We start from the raw sequence: 25,486 nt of genomic DNA on the forward strand, positions 1-25,486 counted from the left end.
TTATTTTCAAATACTTTATTTAGAGAACTATGAACTATTTTCTAATAATGCCCCTTTACATAGTTGCATCTATAGAAAGCTTGTTGAGTGAAAGCAAAAAAATGTAGCATTAAAAGAAATTTCCATCAGAAATGATTGGTTTAGCTACAAAAGTAAACCAAACACAAACAATAAATCAAAGAGAGCGTTACAGAAATATTTACCTTATCAAATAGAAATTCAGTGTCAGAATTTGGTGTTCAGGGTTGATTTGTGAACGTAGGAAAATACAATATGCAGAAAGTGAACGGAGCACTACAGCTCTTCATTTCTGTCTAGAGTTGTCAGTACAATGTAAACAGAGCATTTCTAATGATAAACTCAAATGAACAGATCATAAGTCATTGAGCCAGGAGTGGGGGGAACTAGACTAGATTCCTACAGGTTTGGCAGTCACTGACATTTTACAGGCTGCCATAGATGCGTTTAATTACATCAGCCTCTTCCTTGTCCAGGATGCCCTTGTCCACATAAGCATCAGCCTGCTGATCAATGAAATCTCTCAGCTTTGAAAGATCATAGTCTGAAAAACAAGAATTCATTTGCACAATGAGTCATTGCCATTATACTGCTTCACCTAAGACACAATGTCATTCTAAAGTTTATCCAACCAATGCACTTTATCAAACATGAAGAGAATTCTCTCTAAGTGCATCTTGTGAAAACATAAAAAACCCCAAAATATCTGCACAAAGTCTTTTTACACAGCACACTGCTTTTATTGTCCAAGAGAAATAACCATCTCTTGCTTTTGATTGATTGCTATCAAATGCTAAAGCAAGAATATTTTCCAGTCCAGGGATTTGATGTTCTAGTCTGCACAGCAAAAGCTGTTGTGCCCTATTATTTTCACAACTGTCATGGAATCAAAAGGAAGTACTAAATAGACTATTTCCAGTTGAAATCCCAGGAAAATTCCCACTTACTATGATTGTAGTGGAAATGAAAGCAACTGCCTGAAAATAGATCAAAATAATACAATTATTTACCTTGATACAGAACATCATATTCTGGTTTGAAAACTACTGCAGTGAGCAGCCTTTGTGACAGTGTTAGTGTCAGTTTTTGACAATCTTTCTCTGTCAATCTGCAACAGAGTGCTGAAAGATCCTTCCTCCTTTTTCAACAGATCAGTGCATCTATGCAGCCTGATTCACACCATATGCATTAAACAGACTTCTCCTGTGCTGGAGAACATCACTATTTCCCATGAAAAGAATTCTACTGCAGAGCAATTTTTCAAATCATATAGAAAGGAAACCTCTTGTGACTCTGGCAGCACATTCAGTATATTCACATATAAACACAATATAGTTTCAGTTACATAATTAGCTGGATAAATGTAAAGTTTAATTTGTTAGAATCTCAAGAAGAACATCAATGTTTTAAATGTTCATACTAAGTTAAATGAATAAGCATCTTTCACAAGAATGAATAAATTCTGAATTTTTCAGTATAAATTACTTATTCCATAGACAGAGCCTTCAGAATACATTAAAACTGATTTTGCAATGTCCAATGTATAACATCACACAGCAGTATGTGGAAGAACCTTTTTTCAAACTGTGCATTCTTAACAAAATAGACAATAATGAATTTGTGGTTTTTTAGGTTTCAAAAATTGATCAAAACAGGACAGAAATAGAAAGATATTAAGAAGCAAATTGATGCTTGTGATCATTTTTATAAAAGCATAAGGCAATTTCAAATGAGTAATACAGAAAATTTATATTCAACATTCCCCACTCCTGCAGAGGTGTTCTCCCCATATCTGAGTTAGCAGGAATTTTGCCATTTGCTGTACTGAGGTGAGGATTCCTTCTCTGCTCTGTTGCTGTCATTATTCACAAGAATGTAACCTGCTTGTGTCTCCATCCTGTATGAGTAACATGGACAAACAGCACTGAGCAATTTTGTAACTGGGATGAGAGATTTCATTCATCCTGACAGAATGAGGGTCTCCATTGAAAGATACCAAGGAATGGAAATGAATGAAGAACAAATACTAAATTAATTTAATATCCACATTTTTCAAATTAAAGTATCTGTGCTTATTTTACTTCTAGAATACTTTTTCTAACTTTAAGATTATTATGTGGAGATGTGAAGGTTTAATTACTAAACATCCTGCATGGGATTACAACCATTATGAAATTATCCAATTCAGGCTAATTTGTATATCTCACAGCAATTTAAATTGGTTTTTTTTCTAGAAATTGATAGCTGCCAATTTCTAATACTTATTTAGAATCTATTGTAATTAGAAAAATCAGCTTTGGATGCTGATTCACTGCAACAGCTGCAGCATTACATGGGGCTGTGAAACAGCTCCAGTAAATGAAGAGAGCTCTTATTTGCATATTCAGATCAAGCCATTTGCCATTGAAATTAATGATAGGATTTACTTTCATTTCTAAATGGCTGCTGTTAGTGGTGTGAGTTCTGAAGTACCTAAGTGTTGGTTGAACAACCCCCTCATGCTCTTTGCCTGTATTGGTTAAATGCTCAGCTCTGCCATGGTTTCAAGCATCAGGCCAGGTCTGGGAGATGTGAAGAACCCATGGAGGTCTGTAGGTTGTAAACAGGCAAAAACAAACTTTGGACACAAAAGGCAATGAGCCCAAAATCCAGGCTTTTGACATGTTTATCTTTAAATCATCCCAGCCCCTCAAGCTTACCAGCCTCCTTAATAGGCAATTGATACTTCCAAACTGCAGAAATGTAAATCAACATTTCCAGGGTTATTATTCATTGAATGAATAATATCTGCTGAAATTCATACAAAATGAAGGACCCACAAACATTTGCTTGAAGAAAACCTAAACCTCTTTAAGGGTATTCGGTGAATAACACAATCCATGAGTAGGGCTGGGAAAGTCTGGCAATTTTAATACATGAATTACTTTGAGAATTGCTTTTCTGCCAGCCCCCAGGTACCAGCTGGAAGTGGAGAAATGATTGATGAGCACAGCAACACCACCTAATCTTGCACTGAAGAAACACTGCAATGCATTTATAGTTAGATAAGCTTACCCTGACTGTACTTCTTTTAGCATCACCGATGGGGAACTGAATTAGCATTTTACAAAAATAAAGAGTATGAAAAGGCACAATAAAGATGATGTATCAGAAGAGTAAGAATACTATTCTGATTTTGTCATAACTTGCACTCACTTTAAGGCTTATTTCCATTGCCAGAGGACAATAAAGATATTTTAGTGCAAATGAAAATCCATCTACACAGATATATATATCTTCATGCATTCACAGGCAGATAAAATGCTATTGATCTGCAGTCACAGCCATTTTCAGACTGCAGCAGTGCAGAAGAAAGATTACTACAAAGAGGAGTGAGGGGCTGCCCAAGCAGTATGTGGGATACAGAGATATAATCACACATGATGGAGATCTAATTACATCAGTGAGTACATTGCTAAACAGAACCATTAATTAAAATTGGCAGGAAAACTCTTGAGCAAATATGTAGCCCTGCTGCTAACTGCCATCCCTGCCATTGTGTGGAAGTGATTTGAGAGATAGGAAGGTTTTTTTTATAGTCTTTCCTATTACAGCTTCTGTACAGAAAAATGAATGTGTTGTGCTGCAGGCATGCACTCATCTCTGAAATGGAATTCATACACACTTCAGCTCACAGAGAGGATGGATAGATGACCCAGGGCTAATCTCATCTCAGATCACCCTCTGCTTGGCTGGTGCAAGAAGGATCCTTCTCGCCAGGCACCAGTCAGAGCCCAGGGACAGATCCCCTGGCTAGGAACCTTCACTTCCAGAGCAGGCCATGGCAGAACACACAGCCATGGCAGAAAACAGGCATGGGAGGCTGGTTTTATGTAAGAACTTGAGGGAAAAGATGGTATGCAGGAATAAAGATCTGTGAAAAATAAAGGAGAAATTCTGCTGCTGTTCTGTCGCTGCCGGCAGCTCTCACACAGCCCTGCCTCCGAGAAGAGGCAAATGCTGGGACAGCTGGTGAGCAAACCCTGTGCAGCTGCTTCAGTCACTGCTCCCTTCTACACAGCTTTGCATGTGAGAGCTTCGAGTCATTCGAGTTGATTTGGGCAGTAATCCAATGTATTACAGGGCTACTGACATAAGTTTGTATCTCAACTGTTCCTGCTTATGGAACCAGACTTGTTGCTGAAGGTGCAGGCACGCCAGCCAGACGCACTGAGCTCCTCTAGTCATACCCAGACATTTCAAATGCACCCATCTCACCTACAAGGTCATAATCAAACAACATGATGAGCTAAGAAATGAAGCATTAGACCAAGCTGGCACAGCTACCTGCTGACAGGCAGACCACCATGACTGCCTGGACAGCACATGAGTGACTCCCTGCTGCTCATTCTCTCTGGGTTTTGTGGCCAGTGCCCATTCGACCCAGTTTACATTAATCTACCTTAGTTCACTATTTATGTTCATTGGCTTAACTTTTACATGACTTGTATTATTTAACTCTAACACCACTAATGATCACTATAATCTAGGCAAGCACAGTTTCACATTACTATTATTTAAGGTATAACACGAGTTATACAACACAGTATAAATTACTTGCTTTTTAATGCATATGGTGCCCATCCCAATGTCAAGACCTTTTACTTCATACCTTCTTTGTTACCTTGTTTATTGTGTTTTTTCAGCCATTCTATGTTCTTCCTGATTGCTTCCAAATATGCCTCAGATTTCCCTGGAGGAAAGGATGAGAGAGAAATCAAGCACTTACATCAATGATTGATGCAGCTTGCTTAACTGGGCGAAGTTGGTCACAGCAAAGGCAGATTAAAACTATTCTTAGTTTCTGTTTAAAACCTGAGTCCTGTCAAACTCAGTCAGGCAAAATTCCCAGAGATGGTTAGCAGGTGCTCCCTGTGCAAGATTAGTCATACACAAACCTAGGATCGTGGTTTTTCTGATCTTTATACATAACTTTTGGTGGCATCCACAGAAACTGCATATGTGGATTAAAAACAACCTGTAGCTTTTTGATCATCATAATGGTTCAGCAAAGAAAAAGCTGTTGAGATAGCAAGGAATGACTTAATTAGGGCTGAGAGCTTTCAGTATCAAAACTCCTCCATCCTGTAGTACTAGCAGCATACAGCAAACCTAAAATTGTAATACTTTGGAAAGACAACTTGAAATGTATTTACTGAGAAAAAAGACGTATTAAAATTACCATGATAACTCCTTGCTATAGTTGAAATTTAAAGTGATGGCTATTTTTGGACCAGAAAGCACACAGGACACAATTAGTACAAGGATTACCTAATAAGGCTCCTAAGAAAATATTCCAGCTAATGGATTTTGAATTCTTAGCTTGGCTGGAGCTTTATTGATGTAATGTTCTTATATTTGTCAGGAATAAAAAACTCTGGTGTGATTAGTGTGTAGCAGGTTACTATTGCCAGCTATGCATGTCTGCTCCTGTTAGTAAGTGGATACGGAATTAGACACACCCTCATTTTTGAGCTGGGAGTGCAGTAACTTTACAGTAAGTTAAGCAAGGGCATTGCATGACGAGATAAAGAATAAATACTGATCCAATTTGAATTTCTAAAAAGCTATTGGGCTGCAGATAAAGGAAAATAACCTAAATCAAACTGAAAAGACAAATCTTCAAGAGACAAGCAAAATATGTTATTTATCACTTCCTACCAAAAAGTATTGAGATAACTTTACTGTGAAATCAGACAGTCACCTTGAGCTATTTTCCTCTTCCATGTTGAAATAAATATGCTGCTGGAAGAAATGCCACCTTCCCTCTGTGAGTGCACTGCCCACAGAGCTGAACCAGGTGACTGATAGACTACAATCTACTGCAGTCCTGATTTCTGCCATTCATTACTGAGCAGCCTGAGTGAAAACACTGCATTCCAAAAAGTATGAGCATCAGACAGCACTGGTGCAAAAGAAGCAATTTTTTTAACCAACTGGTTACAAAACACAGATACTTATGTTGGACTCTTTGCAACAAGAACTCACTGAAAGGTTTCTGCGCCAACAAACATTCTCCTTCAAGCGTTCAGCACAATAAGGAGGCACAATGTCCCCTGCAGATTTGTTTTCAGATAGAGTAGCTGATTTGCACCCAGGAGACTTCAGCCAGTACAGTGTAATTCAGCACGTGTCATGCTGAGGCGGGACAAAAATAACTGTACTACTGTGCTACATTTGCTTAGGGAGGCACTAACCTACTGCAATGTCTTCAATGTTACATAAAATAGGTTGATTACTGATAACCTTTAACCTCTGGCAGTGGGAAATGTAAATTGGATCACTGTAGAACCCTTCACTGCCTTTGAGTACCAGCTTGCTCTAAAACAAACTGCAGAAATCAATGGACCCATTCAGATATTGAATATACTGGCCATCCTGAAAAGCCACAGATGCAAAGAAGCAAAATTTCTTTGCACTACTGCATCAAACTGCATTTCATATTGTTCTAAAGGGGTCTCTGAATTCTGTGAATGTCTGCTCAGCAAGGGATGTAGTGTCATATGCTTAAAACTTGGCAGATAAGCACACTTCCGAATCAAGCTCTTGTGTGCTGACTCCCAGTGACTACAGACTGAAGATATTTATGCTAACACCATGGAAAATCAATACCAAAGAGAGAAAAATACTCCAATCACTTGGAGGAAAAGCAATATTCTGTACCTCTGGACTCTTCACTGTTTCCTGCTGCATTTTGTCCTTCATTTTTTGTAGAATCCTTTGAAACCTCATACTCCTTTTCCATTTTAGCTGCTTCTTCCTTTGTACTGTCTGCTTCTTCACTGCTCTTGTCTAAAGAAATAACAGAAGCAAACAATTTTGTATCAAATGTCCAGGAGCATTTCCCAATCACATCAATACAATCTTGGCAAGTAAAGCATTCTGACTGCTGGCTGAGGAAGAGCCTCATTGAGCCTGTCCCAAAGTGGTTCCTAAAGGCCATCTCTACTCCAGACCTCTGGAAAGAGGCATGCTTGTTTCTGTTCTCACAAACAATAGCTGAATACAGGTGACTGCAATGCAAAGGCACATTTCTTTGTGCAGAGAAAAAATCTGTGAAATTTGCATTTGCAACATTCAAAGTCGACAAATAACGCTTTCTCATTATTATTTTAGTATTAAAAAGCGCTGATACAGCTTGCTTTTGTATATGTGTAACATCTGGACTCCAGTGAAGCAAAAGAGAGTGACTATACCTCTCAAAGACTGAGTAATTAAGTGAAAATTTCTCTCTTGTTGTGTGCTTGGACAACCAAGCTACGGCTTGGTGCAGGTCCTTGAGAGACTGTGGCTTTAACAAGCAGTCAGGCTGCCAAAGCAATTAGCATACTTTTAACTGAATAGGTTAAAAAAAAAGTGTGATTCCAGAAAAGAAAATTGTAGACTAAGTACCTGCTGTTAGTTTTGTCCTGGTTTTAGTGGAAGGGTTCTCAAGCTTCTTCTTTGTCTGCTCAGCTATCATTGTATCTAAGTTTTCTAGAAATCAAGGCAAAACAAAACCAAACCCCAGTTATTCTCCAGTGGATAAGATGCAGAATCCATGCTACATTCTCCCCAATACCAGTATGAATGGTAAGTAGAAATCTAAAAGAACAGTCTTCATCCTTGCCCCTGAACAATTAATGCAGAGCCAATGCTAAAAAGACAAACAAATATGAAATATTGATCAGTCTTATTAAAAAAATTAACAATTGAATCATGACAATGTGAGTACCAAATAGTGCCAACATGCATAAAGTCAGTAGAAGTGTTCATCATATTCCATATTCCATATTTCAGTCATGTAAGTCACAAAAAACTGATGACAATCTGTAGTAATTTATTCTGATGAAAGCAATGAAAGGCTTTAATTAACTTCACAAAAAAGACAAGACTACGAAATATGTGCTTCATCCTGATGGGAAAACACTATCCCAAACTGGCTGTCTCGATTTTATATGGTTTCATTAGAAAAAAAGTCTAGTAACAGGTTTTAAATTATATTTAGAGGAAATAAACATGTAAATTGAAGAGATGAAAACAAATACTTTCTTAAGTTGCTGAAGTCAAGCATTTACCTGAAAACCAACTAGACAGCTGTGGCCATGTATACAGCTCTAGAAGACTAGAAAATGTATTTCCATGCAAATTTCAGGGCTGAATTCATCTAATTTGAAAGTAAAAGCACCTCTTCATAAAGATGGATGTTTCAGATAGAAACACTGTATGGTTATGTGGGAAAAAAGTCCTTTTGGTACCACACTTGGAAGATATTCAAAATACAGATCACCTACGACCTGACATGTTTCCTCAGTCATATTATGGATACAGTGTAGAATTTTCCTTCCTTTTATTATCTTTTAAAGGTTCAGTTAAATATGGATTCAAAATTTCATACAAACTATCTTATTGGTGGGTATTTTTGAGAGATTTAGTTTTGAAATTTATCAAAATTCCATTTATATAAACAGCCGAAATATTCAGTGTGTGATGTGGGAACTGTGGCAGAATAGATATAATAAGGCTAATAATATTTTAAATAATATTTTCTGTATAAGGCCAGTATTTTATCCATCAGCTGGGAGCATTTTTTCCCTTAGAAAGATACTCAGCACTGAAACCTAAGGAGTAGTTTTTTAGTAAGCATATTTCTCTTTGTGACAGATCAGCATAAGCAATTGTGCCTCCCATCTGATGAGAAATCACATAATCCTGTCTGCCTGCATCCTCTATATTTTGTTATTTACATAAAATTAAAATGTAAGCAGTATTTGTTGGCACCCTGCCTGATTGCACCCTCTCAATTCTGCATCACATCATGGTTTTTTTGTGAATATTTTCATTTGGTACATATCCCTTTAATGTGATTTCTGACCTTGCCCCATAAGCCCTAACCAAAACAGGTCTGGGCTGTGTTACAAGCTGGATCAGACATCCTGGTGAAATAAAAAACAAGCTAGAATTATAGTGGTGGTACTGATGCCCCACTAATCACTTGATCCAAAGCTTATTGAAAGGACTGTAAACATCCCTTTCAGTTCATTTCAAGATTCTATTTTTCATCCTGAATCAGTACCATACTAGTATTTCAACAGGAATATAAGGATTTCTCTGTTGCAAATGGCACATTTTTCAGGGTAAGATTCCACAGTTAAGAGCTTAAAAACCCTTTGTAAACACAAACAAATAGATTATTCTCCTTCACTAATTCATGCAAATGCAACAATGTCACTGATTTTGGAGCTTAATCCAGCATGTTCTATTAAATTAAGCTTAATTTTAAAAAATAAAAGTATTCAAAAATGTAAAATATGACACATATATAAGGGCATTGATTCATAAGTGCCTTTAATGTTCTTCCTTTAAAGTATCTGCATTTAGGCAGTAAGTTTCTATTAGCAGGAAATAAAAAGAGTCCACCAAGAGATAGATTAATACCCTGCCAAGACATCTTTAGATTTATATGTCTGACACTGATATTTCTGAAAGTTTTTGTTCTGTCCATAGACTGTAGTGTTTAAAAGTTGTACATATATCCACATACAGCATGTGCTGCTGCAGGCAATGGGATTCATACTCCTCCATTATTTAATTGCTTCTATAAATAGCATAATGAATTGTACAGTTTCTCTGAGTCCTTTGATTTTGGTAACAATTTCATGTGAGTTCACTATCACTCCTTGGTGAGTACAGAATTGCTTTCCAGCCCCATGAAGCGAAATGAGGCAATGCTAATGACCTGAGCTTTGCCACTAAAGCCAGACTGAATGCCACGATCACTGTGTTCCATTTTCAAAGCTCTGTTTTGTCAGTAAGGATGTAGACAAACTTACAAGACAGGCCTTTTAACAGGCACTGTATTGAACAAGTGAAGTTACCCTGCCAGCTGGATGGCACACCAACATGGATCTGAACATTTATAATCAGCTGCTTTTCCTGAGTGATAGTCCATGTTTGAGGGGCTTCTTTGATGTGTACCCTAGAGAGAATATCGCCAGATAATCCCAGCTCTTCCTGAACAGGATTTATTGCTCTTGCTCTGCATCAAAAGTAATGCTTTAACAGCTGGTATTGTTTCAAAACATGTTTGTACCTGCCATGTGTGGCTGGGCCAGGGCAGAGCAGTGTTTGCTCTGAGTTACCCTGATGGAGTGAATCATCCTCTCGAGTGAGCTGTGCCTGTGAGCAGCTCAGCAACGCTGTCCTAGCCAGGTCTAACAAGGATTGATTACTTTTCTGGTGTCGTCTCCTTGGCAACCTCATTTGCACAGAGGAAGAGCTTAGAAAGGTACTGACCCTTCCACACTGCGGGCCACTTATTTGAAATGGCACTAATTAAAACAACAGGACAATAACTACTGAGCTAATGGAAGTGACCCAGGCTGGTAAATAGGCCAGTGCTCTGGCACAGCTTTCTGCAGAGCAGGATAATCTCATCATCCAAGCAGACACCAGAGTCACAAGATCTGCTTTCTGCCTTGCCTCACTTTCTAACTGCTCTTTGATCTGGGGTGACTCACTGAAGCGTTCATGCTGCAGGAGGGCTTCTGTTTTGAGTAGGCTTTCAGAGACATCCTAGGCCCAGTTCCTACACACTGACAGATGCTCTTAATTCCACCAGAAAACGCAAATTCCCAGCGGTTTTGAAACTCTGAAGTCCTTCAAGGTGGGCATCCAAAGATCTGAACTGCATAAACCCAGAATGTTTTATCTTTACTCTGGGAGAATGTACTGTGGTAACACCCTCCAAATCCATGGGAAAAGATACTACATGGATAACTATTACAAATTAAATTACTTAGTTCTTATTAGAGAAGCAGAAAGTAACATATCCATCTGAGTATTTAATGGAATTGGTAATGGGAGCCTGACATGGACCTTTCTCAATAGACAGATTCATGGTGTTTCCCAAACTCTTGCAAATTTTCCTGCAAAGGGTTTTTTCTTGTGCATAATTGTCCTGTACCTGGGAGGCAGTTTCACATTCTATCCTCACCAAATTGACTGAAGCTGAGATTCTATGTCATTAAATTGCCACAGAAAGACCTGCTTTGCTGTTCTGTTTTCATACAGCATAAAAAGACTGTGTTTATTAAAGGAGAAAAGGGATCATCAAGGTACCTAAAGATCACTTTTAACACTAGCTAAAAAATTAGTTTACTTAATGAGTTCACACACTCCAACTGCTTCAGCTGGAAAGCTTTTGTGCTTGTGTGACATGCACATATTTCAGGCATTAAGAAACCACAGCTCTCCTAGGGCTTTTGTGTCTCCTGTTGTAGATGATCTTTAAGAGTTTGTAAGGCCATTTTCCATCTGTGAAAAATCTCAGCATTTGCTTGGGACTGTTCTATGGGAATATGTCTGATTAATTCTTTGGACAAGTGCATGTCCAAGAACTGTCAATATCCATTGGATTTTCCCCATTGTAGCCAAAAGCAGAGTTTGACCTTTGGGCAGCTATAGCTGTATCAAGCATGTGTCACATAAACTACTAAAACTGTGATGAGCAAGAGAAATTCCTCCATTGTGGAATTACAGATGGGTCTCAGCCTTGCAAATCTCCTGCTGCTTTCCAGCCCCCTGCCTTACATGTCAAGGCAGGGAATTCTCTTTCTGAATCTCCCTGTTTGACTGATTTGGGGTGATAGAGTGTCTGAAGCCTAATGCTGCCATGAGGAGTGACACATCAGGTGACAAGTCCCAGCTCATGGCATCACTTGTAAAGAGATTACAGGTGAGATGGTCAGAGTGATCTGAAATTAGGACAGCAACAGTATCACTTGGCAATCAGGTTAAAAGCAACTCCAAAAGTAAAACACAATTAAATAGATGTGCTTTGAGGTAAACATAGCTCTGACCAAGTCTCCTTTATCATCCTTATTAAATTCCCTACCTCACAGGCTATTTCTCAGATTTATCCTTTCAATATTCTACAAGCGTTTCTTTTGCATGACGGCAGGTCTCTCAGAGCTGTGTGGTGCAGTCCTTTGCTAATCCTTTCCCATCCTGGAGCTGCTCCGTGCCCTGTGCACACATTTTCTGTGTTTTCACAGCATGCCCTTCACAAGCATGATGGTTTGGGACTGAAGCAGCACAGAGCTGCCTCTCCTGCAGGAGTGGGATGGAGTTTTAAATGTTCAGTGACACCTTCTTTACCCCACACCCACACAATCATCTCAAACTTATGGTCTCAGAGCTCAACTGTCAACAGAGTGGCTCTGAATTCAGAAAGTAGGGAGGGGTTCATGGAGATATTAAATACAGTGAGAAAAAATAAAAGCTTTGCCCTCCTTTAGAAACACCAACCACTTGGGAGGGTGCAAAACCTGGATTTTCAGGAACCAAGCAATATATTTGTCAAATAAGATACTATGAGAAGATAGAGATTTCCATCTTCTGCTTGGGAAAGCACAGAAGAGGCAGCGAAGGGAAATGGAAGAAGAGGCAATATATTTGGAAGAAATAACTGCAAATTCAAATGGTAGACAGTGAGAAGCAAAGGAATGAACTGTAAAGTATTTATTTAGATTCTTGAACACATAATTTGATAGTCATGTAATGTGGTGGGAAAAGCAATTAGTGAGACTAAAACTCCTGGATCTCTCCCAAAACATATCTGAGATCTGTGGATACAAAAATACTACACCCTCACACACAATGTCACCCTCAGGTGATGCCCAGTTTCCCATATTGTGTAGTGGTCCTGGTCTTGTGAACTGTGAGGTCACAGACTTTCCACACCACAGCCACCCATTTGTTTTCTTATGCAGTGAGTCTGAATGGGGGAAATAGGAGGTAAGATCTAAGGAGTGCAGAAAAAAACACATTCACGTGTTTATTTAAATGCAGAAGTAGCAGGGGACAGACATGCAGGAGGTTACAGAAAGAACAGCTATAAAGGTGCAGTGAGATCTGCAATCAATATACTTCCTAGATTCCAGTCTTGCCTGGGATCTTTGCACACTCTCTGTCCCCACATCATTTTATCTTATCTCCATGCAAATTCATCTTGGGTTTAACTATTTGCATGTACTTGACAGAACCACTGCTGCTCCTCAGTATTCAGCTCACTTTTGCCATCTGAGGTGTCTCTGATTTCTACTTTTCAGATACAGAACAGTACACTGTCATCTGTGTGACTTTAGTTCATCAGATAAAAAATAAATAGCAGAGAAAAGAGCTGCCTGAAATTAAATTACTCCCACTGGCAGCTGTATGCATCATTCACATGATAAATACTGGGTAAGGAAAATCACTAAAAGGCAAATTAAGGCAGGGAAAAATTTGTTAAATAATTTAATGTTTATGAAGAAAATTTGCAGTAGCAACAAAGAGACCTTTGGAAAAAAGGATTTTTAAAAAGAAAAAGATGGTATTATGCATAAATGGTTCCCTGCATGAAATACAGTCAGTGCTCTTCATGGCCCAGGTCAAAATGAACGAAAGGTCCACATGACACTGTCCATCTTCCACTTGTAGCCTCTGGCTCTGCTTTAGCCAGACCTTCCCTCACCCTCTGAAATCACAGTCTGCATCAGGGAGCATCAGCTTATGGTCTCAGCGAGGAGAGGAAAGATGATGCCAGAGTGGGCTGTGATCTGCACTTTGCCTCACACTCTTGGCTGTCTGCCTGTTCTTGGCTAGCTAAACAAATAGCAGGATCAGATCTTTGGCCTGCAGCATCTGTGCTGATGAGAATGTCAGGCATTAGTCACATTATTCACACAAGTTCTCCTCTCCCAGGAAAAGGCCAGATTGTGGCTACTGTGCACTGGCATACAATGGGGAAATCACAGAGCTTTGCCTTCATCAGAAGTGGAGCTGTGGGAGGTACCAAGAATGAATGCAAGAGGCTCAACAGCTATTTCATATTCCTTAGCATGGAGAGGCAGGGACATGTCAAAAATCAACATAGGAGACTTTCTGCCCCTTCTCCTTCCCCTTTCACACCAGCTCAGTTTGCCTAAAACACAGTATCATAATAAAACAAAATCCCAGCAGTTCTTTAGGAAAGGACCAGACTAAGGAGTGCTCGTACTCCTTGGCAGAGCTCCCCATGAACAATCCATCTCCCAGGGCTCCTGTGTCCTGCAGCTTGGTCCTCTCCCTTGCTGTCCATGAAGAACAAAGATGTGAGGGTGGAAAAGGTAAACAGAGACATCTGTTCATGCCCATTTCTAACACACACAGTCTCCTACTCAGTCACGGGGGACAGCGTGGATTCTGACAGTGAGTCAGAGCCAAAGGGAGAGGTGTGAGAGGTGGCTTTGGTTTGGTCTAGGGAAGAAGGCAGCTGGGACTCAAACACTGCTCTCTGATCAGCTGCAATGATTTCTCTATTTCCCTCCTAAATAAAAGGGGGTTTGCCCCTCAACCAGTCTACTGTGGGCTGTGTGTGTTCTACACTGTGACTCCAGTATCCAAATACTTTACCACAAGGAGGTAAAAAGTGGGATCCCCTTCAAATACAGCAAAGCTGAAGAGTTTTCATTTTTCTTCCCAGTCCTTTGCCCCTTTCTTTTCTCCAGCTGTGGAAGACACAGTATTTCTCTATCTCACAGATGTACCTGTGACCTAGAGAAGTACTGATGGCAAAAGTCTGTGCTACATATGCTATTCAAAAAAAGAGAACTCCACACAAGGCTACAATGTGCACATAACTAATCTGCATTTTTAGGGTAATTGTTTATTGAGTAACATATTTTTCACTTGGTTGGGATGGCAATGAATATATTTGCTACAAATCTACTCTTGTAAGCAGCACACAGCAGGAGAATATAATTAATCTGCTGTGTAAAAAGGATTCATGTATACACACTGGTGTCTCTTAAGAATTCGTCTATCATCTCTGAAAGCTGTATTTTTTATGGCCCCAAGCCTCTAATTGCAAATGTTTCCTAGAATCTTTCTCAAAACCACTCATTATTTTGGTCTTATTAGTGGGAGATAATTTACAATAGTATCTAAACAAACTGGCTGAATCCATTTGTTCTTGTTTGCAAGCTATATTATTAAAATAAATATATTACAAAACTACAGTTCACATAATTACTATAAATAGAGCTTTTATCAAGATGGTAGTGGACTGCTATGCTTTCATTTTAAAACTAGTTAGATAGCCTGGCATATACAGGAAAGTCACTTGTCCCACATAAAAATTCTTTATGTGGTGTAGATGAAGCTTCTCTTTAATATTTATCTGGTCTGTGATAGATGGCTTTGGTGGAAAGACTATCAGAGTGAATCTCTACCATCATGTTACTCAACAGACAGAAGGAAAATGAAGGAAAGTATGATATAAGTCAGAAACTAATATTTAAACAGTACAAGTATCTGTGCAATGCATGCCTTGTTGTGCTCTGCTGAAATCAAAGTGAGTTTTGCTATGGGCTCAAAGAGCCACTAGCTGTTTTTTTCTCTTGAAGCACTCAGCACTGTGAAGGATATTGTCCTTTCAGTTGTGCACAGAGTATCAGATATTTACACATCAGTATCAGCTATTTATGCAATATAAATGTTATGAATGCCATGAATAATGAAATATTTTATGCTGAATCAGTCATAACTTATCTGAAAGCCTCTTACAGCTTTCCACTGGGCACTACATGGGAGTGTTCCAACACAAAACTCCCCTCTGCCACTGCACCCTTGCCAACAGCAACAGTAACATCATTTCAGTAACTGTCCCAAGCCCTTCCCAAAACTCAGCTTGTTCAGGGACAGCAGCTTGTGCCTCTGGAAGGCTGGGGCAAGCAAGAGGAGTTCAGTTGTTTGGGCAGCATTTGCTGGATGCTGCCAACACATCCAAAGGAGGCTAAATTAATACCACAGTTGGATCTAATTCCCAAGCTTCTTGTGCTCCTGAGATCCTGTGTCATAATTCAGTACCTTATGCTTTCTGTACCAAACAATGTTTGTCCATTCTTTTAACTGCAAAAATGATTTTAAAGCAGCTTTCAATATTCAGAGGGCAGATGGTCTTTCTAGAAAGATTTCTGAAAGCCTTTGAACAGGCAAGGAACATATAATGAGGCTTGTACTCCACAGAAGAATTTGTTTTCTCTAACAGCATTCATAGCTAAGAAAGTAAAGAGTGATAGAAAATGGTGGCATTTTGCCACAGCAGGATAATTATCAAATAAGGTGCACCTCAGCTGAACACACATTTTCTATCAGTTTGTTACAGTGTCTTTAATGCTTCCAGAGCTATACTTCTGAACATATACTGTAAAAGGTAGGCATCACTTTTTCTCCTGATTCATATACATAAATATGCTGGTCTGGGCTTTCTGTATTCTGTTACAGATTACATTTAGCATATGGAAAGCTTTTAAATATGTATTACATAATATTGAATATATGTCTTAAAAAATAAACTTATTCCTTGTGTTTCCATGTATGTGCATCTGCATTTTTCTTGCATCACACTGCAGCTAGACCTTTTGTAACTTAAAGCTAAACCCAATAACATCAGTCACCGCTGCAGCAAAATACTTTCCCCTAGAGTAATATCAAATGATGATGACATAATGCTGTGGTTTCCAAATCCCAAGCCAGCTGTTACTGGTATATGCATTCAAATTCACGGTCTCTGCACCCCTGTGGCAGGCAAAAAAGCTGCACCTTGTGACTTGATTCAGTAAATGATTTATCATTTTGAATGTATAATTCAGAGGCTTAGCTTACGCATGGCTTCAGTGACAGAGTGGGGAAAATTAATTTAGGCAGTTTCCTACTGTAATAAAATGGAGAGAGGATGTAATCCATCTGCACAGACCCAGTAGGTATTTTCCACCAAGTAGCACAGAATCTGCTCACTGATTATAGACTGAGGAAACAACAACAAAAAGCTGCCAATTTTTTACACTGATTCTTCTCTCTGACAGGTATTCATACTCATTCCTTTATCTGCTATAAATAACCACAGCTGTGTATCAATCCCCTAATCCAAACTGCACCAAGATACACAGTACCTATCCAGCTACTACAGACTATAGAACTTTTAGCTCAGTAAGAGTGGCAATAAAACTGCTGCTTAAGGACAGTGCAAGAAGCTAACCTGCTCCTGTGGATGCTCTGCTTCACTATTTGAGAGTATTAGCTCAATAAATGAAGGTCAGCTTTAAAGCAATTTCTCAACAGCAAGTCTAAAAAAAGAATACCACAGAAGCAACCTGAGAATCCATGAGAAAGCTTTTTCCACAACAGTAAGTTGCTTTGATGGAGCACAAAATCCATCTCTGCATAAATCACTCATTTGCAAGGCAGTCTGGATACATCAGTTGATAGTCTTACTTTAAATCCAGACTAAATCAGACCTCTCAGACTCTTAACCCAATCCTTGCCTTCTGTACTATGTCATCAAGGCAATTTGTTTCCAGGGTTACAGTATCTATTTGCTCAAACAAAAGTCAATGTGAACAATTGCCCTGAATTTTAGCAGGAAAAATGCATTCCTAGTGTAATTCCATTATCTGCACGGTCTTGCATCAGGGATGAATTTAGCCTATTAAGTTTTGGCAATATCTGATCAAGCCATAGTATCTTCATTCCTAGAATGACACTGAAACCACTGTGCTTAAAATCAACCATTTCTTTATGTGCATCTTTCTTTAGATGTACTAGCAGACAGAGAAATAAAGAGCTGGACTGAACCATAAGTTGTCCAAATATTCCAAAATTCAAGGAGATTCCTTGGTCAGCTATATCATGAATTCTTTAGAGAGGAGGTGCAATCATGCATTGAATGTGAGTCATGATTCACTGGATCGTTTGTAGGCAAGTAATTGATACTCAATCCATACAGTTACAATTCCATCAATCAAGTATCTGCAATGTAGAAAAACCATTGCCAGTCCTCTCTCTGTGACAGGCTGATTTATGAAGCTGAGAAATTTCCCTGATGCAAACAAAAATTTTTTAGACTAATCCAGACCAGAAATACTTCATAAAAATTAAAGAGTTTTGCAGAGTTTCTACAGATGTGCCCTTCTTTTGTAGGTCAGCTTGTTTAACTAGACAGGTTGCCTATAGCGAATAGAAGAGAGTTTGTCAAAGCCAGGAAATGTGTGTGAGACACAAACCAGGCCATTCCAAACTCCCTCTTCAGGAAATGGTAACAATTTTACAAACCCTACATAGCCAAATCCACTCTAAAATGGATCCAGGAAAGAGCGCTTCAAAATCTGCTCCTGTGCCAAGATGTAACACTCTTCATAGACGAAGGAGATTTACTTGGTGGACAAACTTAGCCTTAGGTCCCATCTAGTCCAGCTACCTACAGTGAGAGATTAAAGGAGTTGAAGTGCTGGATTATTTCTGGGAAATCCAGGTACCTAATCCACTTTAATAGAACAGAGAAAACCCTAATATTCCCCTGATATAAAGTAATTGAAATAAATTGTGCTTCACAGATACAAAAGTGTAATAATACTCTAAATGCCTTTCTGATATATTACCTCTCCTTCATTAGATGGAAATATTAAAGCAGTATGGAATTGAACATTGCTGTAGGGAATGATCAATCATTTAAAAGGTTTAGCATTTTCAATGAACAAATCTGAAACAGGTTTCATAAGAGCAAGGAAGATGAGAAGATAAGTATCACTGCTGGTAGAGGAAGAACACACCATTACTAACAGTTGTATAAAGTATGTACTCTCACCAAGATAGGAAACTCCTTCTTCTGGTGTGATTGTTCCATATTTAACCATCATCTTCACAAAATCAATCAAGGTTTTCATGATCGTTATCAAGGTCTCTTTCTCTTTTGTCTCTGTCTCTGTGTGAGGGATGAAGCAAAACCAGTCAACCTTCAGGTAACTTGGAAAAACTGTTCTGCAAACTGTGCAAAATTCATGCATCAAGAATGACCTACTCATTAAAAGAGAAAATGCTGCGCTGGATTAGAATGAGAACTTACATACATGTTTCTTTTTAAACTGTTCCTGCAAAGTACATACTTTAAAACATCAGGGGTAGGGTCTTCTTCATAGCTTTTTTTCTTGAGGGGCTGTGTCATAACACCATTGGCTTGAAAGGCAAATGCTATTAATTCCATTTTACAGCTAAGAACACTAAGCACACAAAGATGGAATGATCTGACAGTTCAAATTGATGGTTGGAGGGCAGATACAGGTAGAGATTTCTAGAGCATGTCATTTTTCTTTTATTTGTTTGGAAGTATTTAGTAGATCAGTCTGGCTCTGTATGGAAGAGATCTTTTCTCCTACAAGATCCACGGGTTCAATAACAAAAATATAAAGTGTCTCAAATGAGATTGTTACTTGGACAAGTCCATGACTTGCTTACTGGGACAACAAAGCATTATGTGGCTGGGAGGATCATGACTTCAGAATACAATACAAAAATACAAAAAAAAATTATACAAATAATCAGGTTTTGCCCACTGCTTCTTAGCTTTTCTTTTCCCACTGTGTTTATGTGCTGAACAATATTACTGCTATTTCTGCATTAGCAGTGTGAAACTTGCCCATCACAGTCACACAGGCTTTTCCCACTGCCCAGGCTGTCACTGAAGGACCCAACAGAGCCAGGGGCACTGTCAGTCAGGGACAGTCAGAAACACACTCCCAACCTTGGCAGAGGGCCAGCCACTCTGGAGAGCTGCTGAACAGGCTTTTTATTGCTGCCTGCAATTTAACACAGTTGTAGGATGCAACTGAATCCTCTCCTCCAGCTCAATACAACCTGACAGGTGAACACATAAAGCAGGAGATGTGCAGCCAGTGGACCTGGTTCTGTTTGCTTCATAACCTGTTAAACCCAACATGCCTGCCTGTATTGTGAGTGGAAAAAGAGAGAACTAGCATGCAGAATTGCCATGGGAAAATTAAAAAGAAAGGAAGAAGAATTGAAAGTTTATCGATTGGACTTGAGCAAAATACGCCCTCAGGTTTTTCATTTTAGCTCTCCACTCAGGTGAACATGGGGACAATTTGAAGCTATTATTAATGCTCCTGCAGGACAAGGAGCATTGATACAAATACCACCCCCCCATCCCTCCAAAAGTTAGAGAGTGTGTGTGGCTGCAGAGAGTGGGTGTGTGTAGAGGGTGATGACACAGGGCAGTGGCAAGGAGCCACAGTCTTGTCTGCAATAACTGGAAGCTGTGATGTCCAACACCGGAATAGGAAGAGACTGCAGGGCTTTCACTGCAATAAACAGCAAACCTGTGGTTTGTGGAAAGGCTGGGAGGCTCACACTCATTTACTGCTACCATCACTGTGAGGATCCTACTGTGGCTTACTCGTATCTCTTGGCTTAGAAGACATGGATGTTACTGGAAAGATCTCTGGGGAAAACCATTTGCCAGCTTTTCATCATGTCCTTACAGGAATTAAAAGAATTCAGGACTCCTGAATCACACAGCACAAGATGGGAAGGGCTGTCTAGGTCACACTCTTTGCAGTTCTGAGTGTTGTTCCTGCCAGTGTTCTGCCATCAAAATCACTAATCAAATTATTTTCTGCTATGTCTCTTACAAAACATTTTCAAAGCAACTAGGGAAGCTGTGGGGAAGAGACAAGAGGAGGAGAAAACAGAGAGTCTTAATTTTTAAAGTTTTTTCCTAATATTTCTGTAACCACACGACAAGCTTACCTGAGTTAAGACTTTTTAATAATGCATAAAAATTTGGAAAATATTGGAGGTCTTCGAAATTATCTTCAGAAGGCAGCTCATTTCTTCTTTCCAACACATTAGATGATGACCATGTGTTATCCAGTGTATCATCAACTTCTCCATTAATGAAACTATCCTGATCAGATTTGCTTGGTGTCTCCACATAAGATATAATTAAAAAAAATCTTTAAGCACATTGCTTTTGATTATAGAGTTAATAGAGCAAAAATTTCTATCACAACTTCATGCCACCATTGTTCTAAGTGCAAGGTGAAGACTATAGTATTTTCTCAGCTATTTCAATTGACATCTTAAATTTTTAAGTCAAGATTCTTTTTCCTATCAGACAGAATTTCTTTAAGAACACCTCTTGTTTCCAGATTGAACTAACTATTCCCTAAAGAGCACAGTACTAGTACCATTTGGCAAGCAAGACAAAATTATTAGCTAAGAAATTACCATTCTTTCCTGTTGCTTTTCTTTTGTATCACTATCTGCTCTGCTAGCAGGGTAATCAAAATCTTCAGACTGCTTCTCACGATCCTTTGCTTCATTTGCAATTAGCTGTTGTAAAACCTCTGCCACTTCATCTTCCAGGGTATAGGCCTGACTCTCTGTGATCTGTTAAAATATTTGTGCAGAGTACTTATAAGATACTGTGATTTTTTTATATCAAGCATCAATATGAAACCTGATATCAATATGAAAATAGATTGCTGTATGTTTGTTTCAAAGCTGAGCACAGCCAAATGAGGTGTAATACCTGTGTGTACATATAGACATGTCAACATTTATAACACTCCTATACATATATACATAGAAATGCACATCTCATCTGTGTGTACACATAAACCCCACCCATTCACACATACAGCCTTCAAACCAAACCTCTTTAGGACTTAACACAGTGGAGTGCAGCTTGAAAGATGGAGCTGCAAGTGTGGCACCTCCCTATATGCGTGTCCATGTCTGTGTATATAGAAATACATAAGCTCTGCAACATATCTATGGACAGTTGAATAATTACAACAGAATTTAGTAATACAGAATGGGAAAAAAGCAAACAGATTTCTATGATGTCATTAAAATGTTTTCTCTTTGCTTCATAACATCTGTCACTTGAACAAGAACTCTCCCATGCAGCTGTCCCACAGCTCCCTCTGTAATTAGTGGGGTGCAATACTCAGCTGCAAAATCTAGTGCTCAAAAGATAAGGTGAGCATTTTAAAATATAAAGATCCCAAATGGCAATGGCTAAAGCCATTGAGACATTCAGAGGTCAGAAACAAATCCACTCTTCCTAAAAATCAGTAATGTAAAATGTCCTCAACTAGCCAGCAACATTATGTGTTTGCTGATGACACTAATCAGCATTAGGTGGATAGGAAAGAGCTCAGACCTTTCCCCCTTAAGTATAGAAAATAAATTAATAATAGAAAAGCACTCAGTGAAAATCAGAAGACAAATTAAAGGAAAAATGAGGGCAGAGATGGGAGGAGTACAACCAGTGAATGTTTTTCAACATGAGAAACATTCTGCAGTTTGGCCTATTTTGTTGCAAAGACATCACAGGAACAACAATGCTACTGCAGAGCTCAACCAGCAAGTCCAAATAGCTCTAGAAATTTGCTTAGACACTGAGTCCCACTCGCTTCAGACAAAGTGTGCATCTGAATTGTTTTTACAAAGAGCATTAATCCAATCCAAAACACAGTTAAATGACGATTACCAAAATACTTACTAGCCCCAGATTTAGAAGTTTTGAAACAATCTTGTCAAACACTCCTCTGTCATTTTCCTCATAAATTCTTGCAGCAATTTTTTGAACAATGTCTTCAGCAGTTAAAGGAGTGCCATCTAATTGATGGAGGCCATCTGGGTCGTCTGAAAGGATTACAGTTTTACTGTGTGCTGATCATTCTAACTCATTTAGATTAAACATCTCATAAAAAATATCTGCCCACATCTTCTCTTCAGAACAAAAATGCATTTTTAGATACATTAGGAATATACTTTGATACACACTTTGTAAGCCATTAAATCAGTCACAGGGAAAAGTTCTTTGTGTCAATTTTCCACATCTGAAAAATATCTTCCTGAGTGGCTCTTCTGAAAGAGCACAGATGAAGTTTAGGAGCTTACTTTCCTGTTTAGAGAAAAAATTTCCATATCCACTTATTTGTGTCTTCCTATTATCTACTTTCATTGTATAGCCACTTAGATTAAAACAGTTCATGACAGTGGTACATAATCTTGTTTGAATTTCAGCAAATTAACTTTTAATTATGTAATTGTTACCTATGGCAAATAATATATTTGTGACAATGGGAGAGGGAATACAATGAGTGAGCTTTGGTCTGTGATCAGCATACTTTGATATAATTAAAAATATCCAGAGATAAATGCTGCTTACAATTCTCAGAAGACTCACTTAAACTACAAGTCAATTAACTACTCCTGTAGCAAAGGCAAGTATTCTTTGGCCTTTGGTAACTTCTTCTAGGTTTGTGACCATGAGAATTATCTAAAAAAACTGCACATAATATGTGGAATAAATATATGTGATTTAGCTGCACATAGAAGTGCTTCTTCCTTACAAAACAGAATAAGTATATTTTCATCTAAAAATATGTCCCATTTTCCTTCCATCAAATCTAAATTGCTAAAAGACATTACAAATTATACAATTAGACTTTTCTCCACGGAAGTCTGTTAAAATCAAGAGCAATTCTTTTGTACTGTGTTTCAATAACCTAACTGTAATACAACAAGCAACTGGAAATAATTGAAACTGCACTCCAGCAACAAATAGAGCTCATGTTTAGTAGTGAATGCAACATTCATGAAAGCAATCAGTTTGCAAGAGAAATCTAACCTAGAAGTCAGTGAAAGATTACGGAATACCTTGGAATTTATAATCCAGCCCGCTTTTAGTGGAGTCAAAGTCATCCACAAGCCTGCGGTTCTTGGTGGAGTCTGCATCATCAATGGCCACTTGCTGTTCATACAAAGAGCTTCTAATTGACTCCCTCTCCTTCTCATTCCTTTCTCTTTCTGCTACTGATTTGAGCAGGTTCAGGTCATCAACAAAGGAATAATTCCTGAACTCTGGCTTGTTTTCTGGAAAATATATCAATATCAACATAACATAAAATCTTATACCTCTTTGAATACCATTATGAATATTGTTATAAAACCAGGAAAGATATTTTACCTGTGGGAGCTATTTTCCTATTCTTGTCTGCCTCAGCTTCAGCAATCTAATATACAAAAATAAAGCAAATAAAATAGCAAACAGGTAGAAGGAATAAAATGTGTGATCTCTTGATTTATCAGTATTAGCAGAGGGCTTAATGCCTGATTTTCACTCTTAGTAAGAAGTTTGCCTGAATAAGTAGAACAGGAATAAGCACTAGAGACTTTCATCAGTACCACCCATCCTCTGATCAGAACCAGACATTACGAGAAGCTGCATTTTAAGATAAATGCAAGTTACATTTTCCTTCTTCATTCCAAGCTCATGTTATATTCCCATAGGACGTCAATAGAAAGGCATGGCATATCTCTGAGCTGTTGGAGCTAACAACCTGCTTTCAGAATGCTGGACAGTGATAGTCCATATGCCAGTTCTTAAAAATTACTGAAACCCTATTTTGTATCTAACCCCATCAATAATCACTTTACTGACAAATCTATTTTTTACCCATTCATTAGCCATTCATGATATTCATGGATCCAGTACCTGGAAGGCTAAAAATATTTACAGGAATTCCACCAAAAAAAAAAAAATTGTAAATATTTTTTATTTCACTCACCTGTTCTTCCAAAGGTCTTTCTACACTTAATTGTCTGTTGTGTATAGCTTTATCTAGAATAAACACACACACACACACACATATATATATACACTCAGTTATATGATATATGCAACTACAAAGAGACAGGACATTTTTCTTAATTTATAGTTTTATCCAATACAACACGGTGTCTTAAATAGGATGCCAACTGCATGCTTTATTTTTTTTTCTTGCAAAAAAAAATCAGTGTTCCTAGAAAAAATGGGAACACAATAAAAAAAGTCAAACCTTTAAACAAAGCATGACTGGGGCAGAGAGAGAGGTTCTGCAGAAGACAGAAATATAGATATAGACTCAGCAACCTCTTTCTGATCAGAAAACTCACGAATTGGGGGAAAAAAGTGCCGGAGGAGATTGACTAAAATAGCAATAATCGGATTGGCACAGCAAGAGATTAAAAATCTCGTCCATCCAGAACACAGCGGGAGAATGGGAGAAGCAGACTTGTGCAGACACTGTTGCAGAATGGATAAAAACATTGCTTGGAAAAGCCGGAAAAAATTCGGAGCTTTTCCCTATACCAAAACCTATCCCTTCACTTTAATATTAGATTGCAGCTTCAGCACTGGGAATATTGCCGCCTTAGGATCTCATAGCTTTTAGCCAAGCGGCAGGAAAGTTGTGACCATCCTCGATCTCCATCCCGCAGAACTTTCCCCACGCGCGGCAGAGGGCAGAAGGCTCGGGGCGGGCGCTTACCTGTGCCCGCGGGTCTGGGGAAGCCGTGCCCGCGGCTCGCCAGCAGCGCCAGCACCTGCAGCGCGACCGCCAGCCCGGGGAACATGGCGCGGCCGGGGCCTGCCTCGCACCGGGAGCCGCCCGCGGGAGCCGCCCGGCCCGCAGGGCGCTGTCCGGCCCGCGGTGCTGAAGCTCGGGGAAGCCGCTGCCCGGGGCTCGGCCCTCCAACCCGCGCCCGCAGAAATGGTCGAGCCCGGCCCCGGCGGCGG

General features: G+C 39.0%; 1 protein-coding gene across 2 annotated transcripts; it reads right to left on the bottom strand.

Annotated features, from left to right (window-relative positions):
- On the bottom strand, positions 1–25,486 carry SCG3 (secretogranin III). 2 transcript variants are annotated; one of them, XM_030955201.1, is made up of 12 exons: positions 25,239–25,486; positions 24,498–24,550; positions 23,897–23,942; positions 23,587–23,802; positions 22,424–22,566; positions 21,142–21,303; positions 20,662–20,839; positions 18,704–18,820; positions 7,450–7,533; positions 6,721–6,849; positions 4,682–4,750; positions 1–562 (listed from the first exon to the last, which is right to left on the bottom strand). In XM_030955201.1, the coding sequence occupies exons 1-12, from the start codon at positions 25,321–25,323 to the stop codon at positions 444–446; spliced, it is 1,401 nt and encodes a 466-aa protein (XP_030811061.1). In that variant the 5' UTR covers positions 25,324–25,486; the 3' UTR covers positions 1–443. The 2 variants fall into 2 exon arrangements, with proteins under 2 accessions (XP_030811061.1, XP_030811060.1); XM_030955200.1 differs by having other exon boundaries at positions 4,670–4,750.

This window comes from Camarhynchus parvulus, chromosome 10, assembly GCF_901933205.1.
Source record: "Camarhynchus parvulus chromosome 10, STF_HiC, whole genome shotgun sequence".
NCBI lineage: Eukaryota > Metazoa > Chordata > Aves > Passeriformes > Thraupidae > Camarhynchus > Camarhynchus parvulus.

Excerpts from the sequence above, each read along its gene's own strand:
- SCG3 (XM_030955200.1), bottom strand. The coding sequence starts at position 25,323 with ATGTTCCCCGGGCTGGCGGTCGCGCTGCAGGTGCTGGCGCTGCTGGCG. Across the intron at positions 23,803-23,896 it reads TAGGAAAATAGCTCCCACAG|AAAACAAGCCAGAGTTCAGG; the intron begins GTAAAATATCTT and ends TATATTTTCCAG. Across the intron at positions 18,821-20,661 it reads ATTAAAAAGTCTTAACTCAG|AGACAGAGACAAAAGAGAAA; the intron begins GTAAGCTTGTCG and ends TCCCTCACACAG.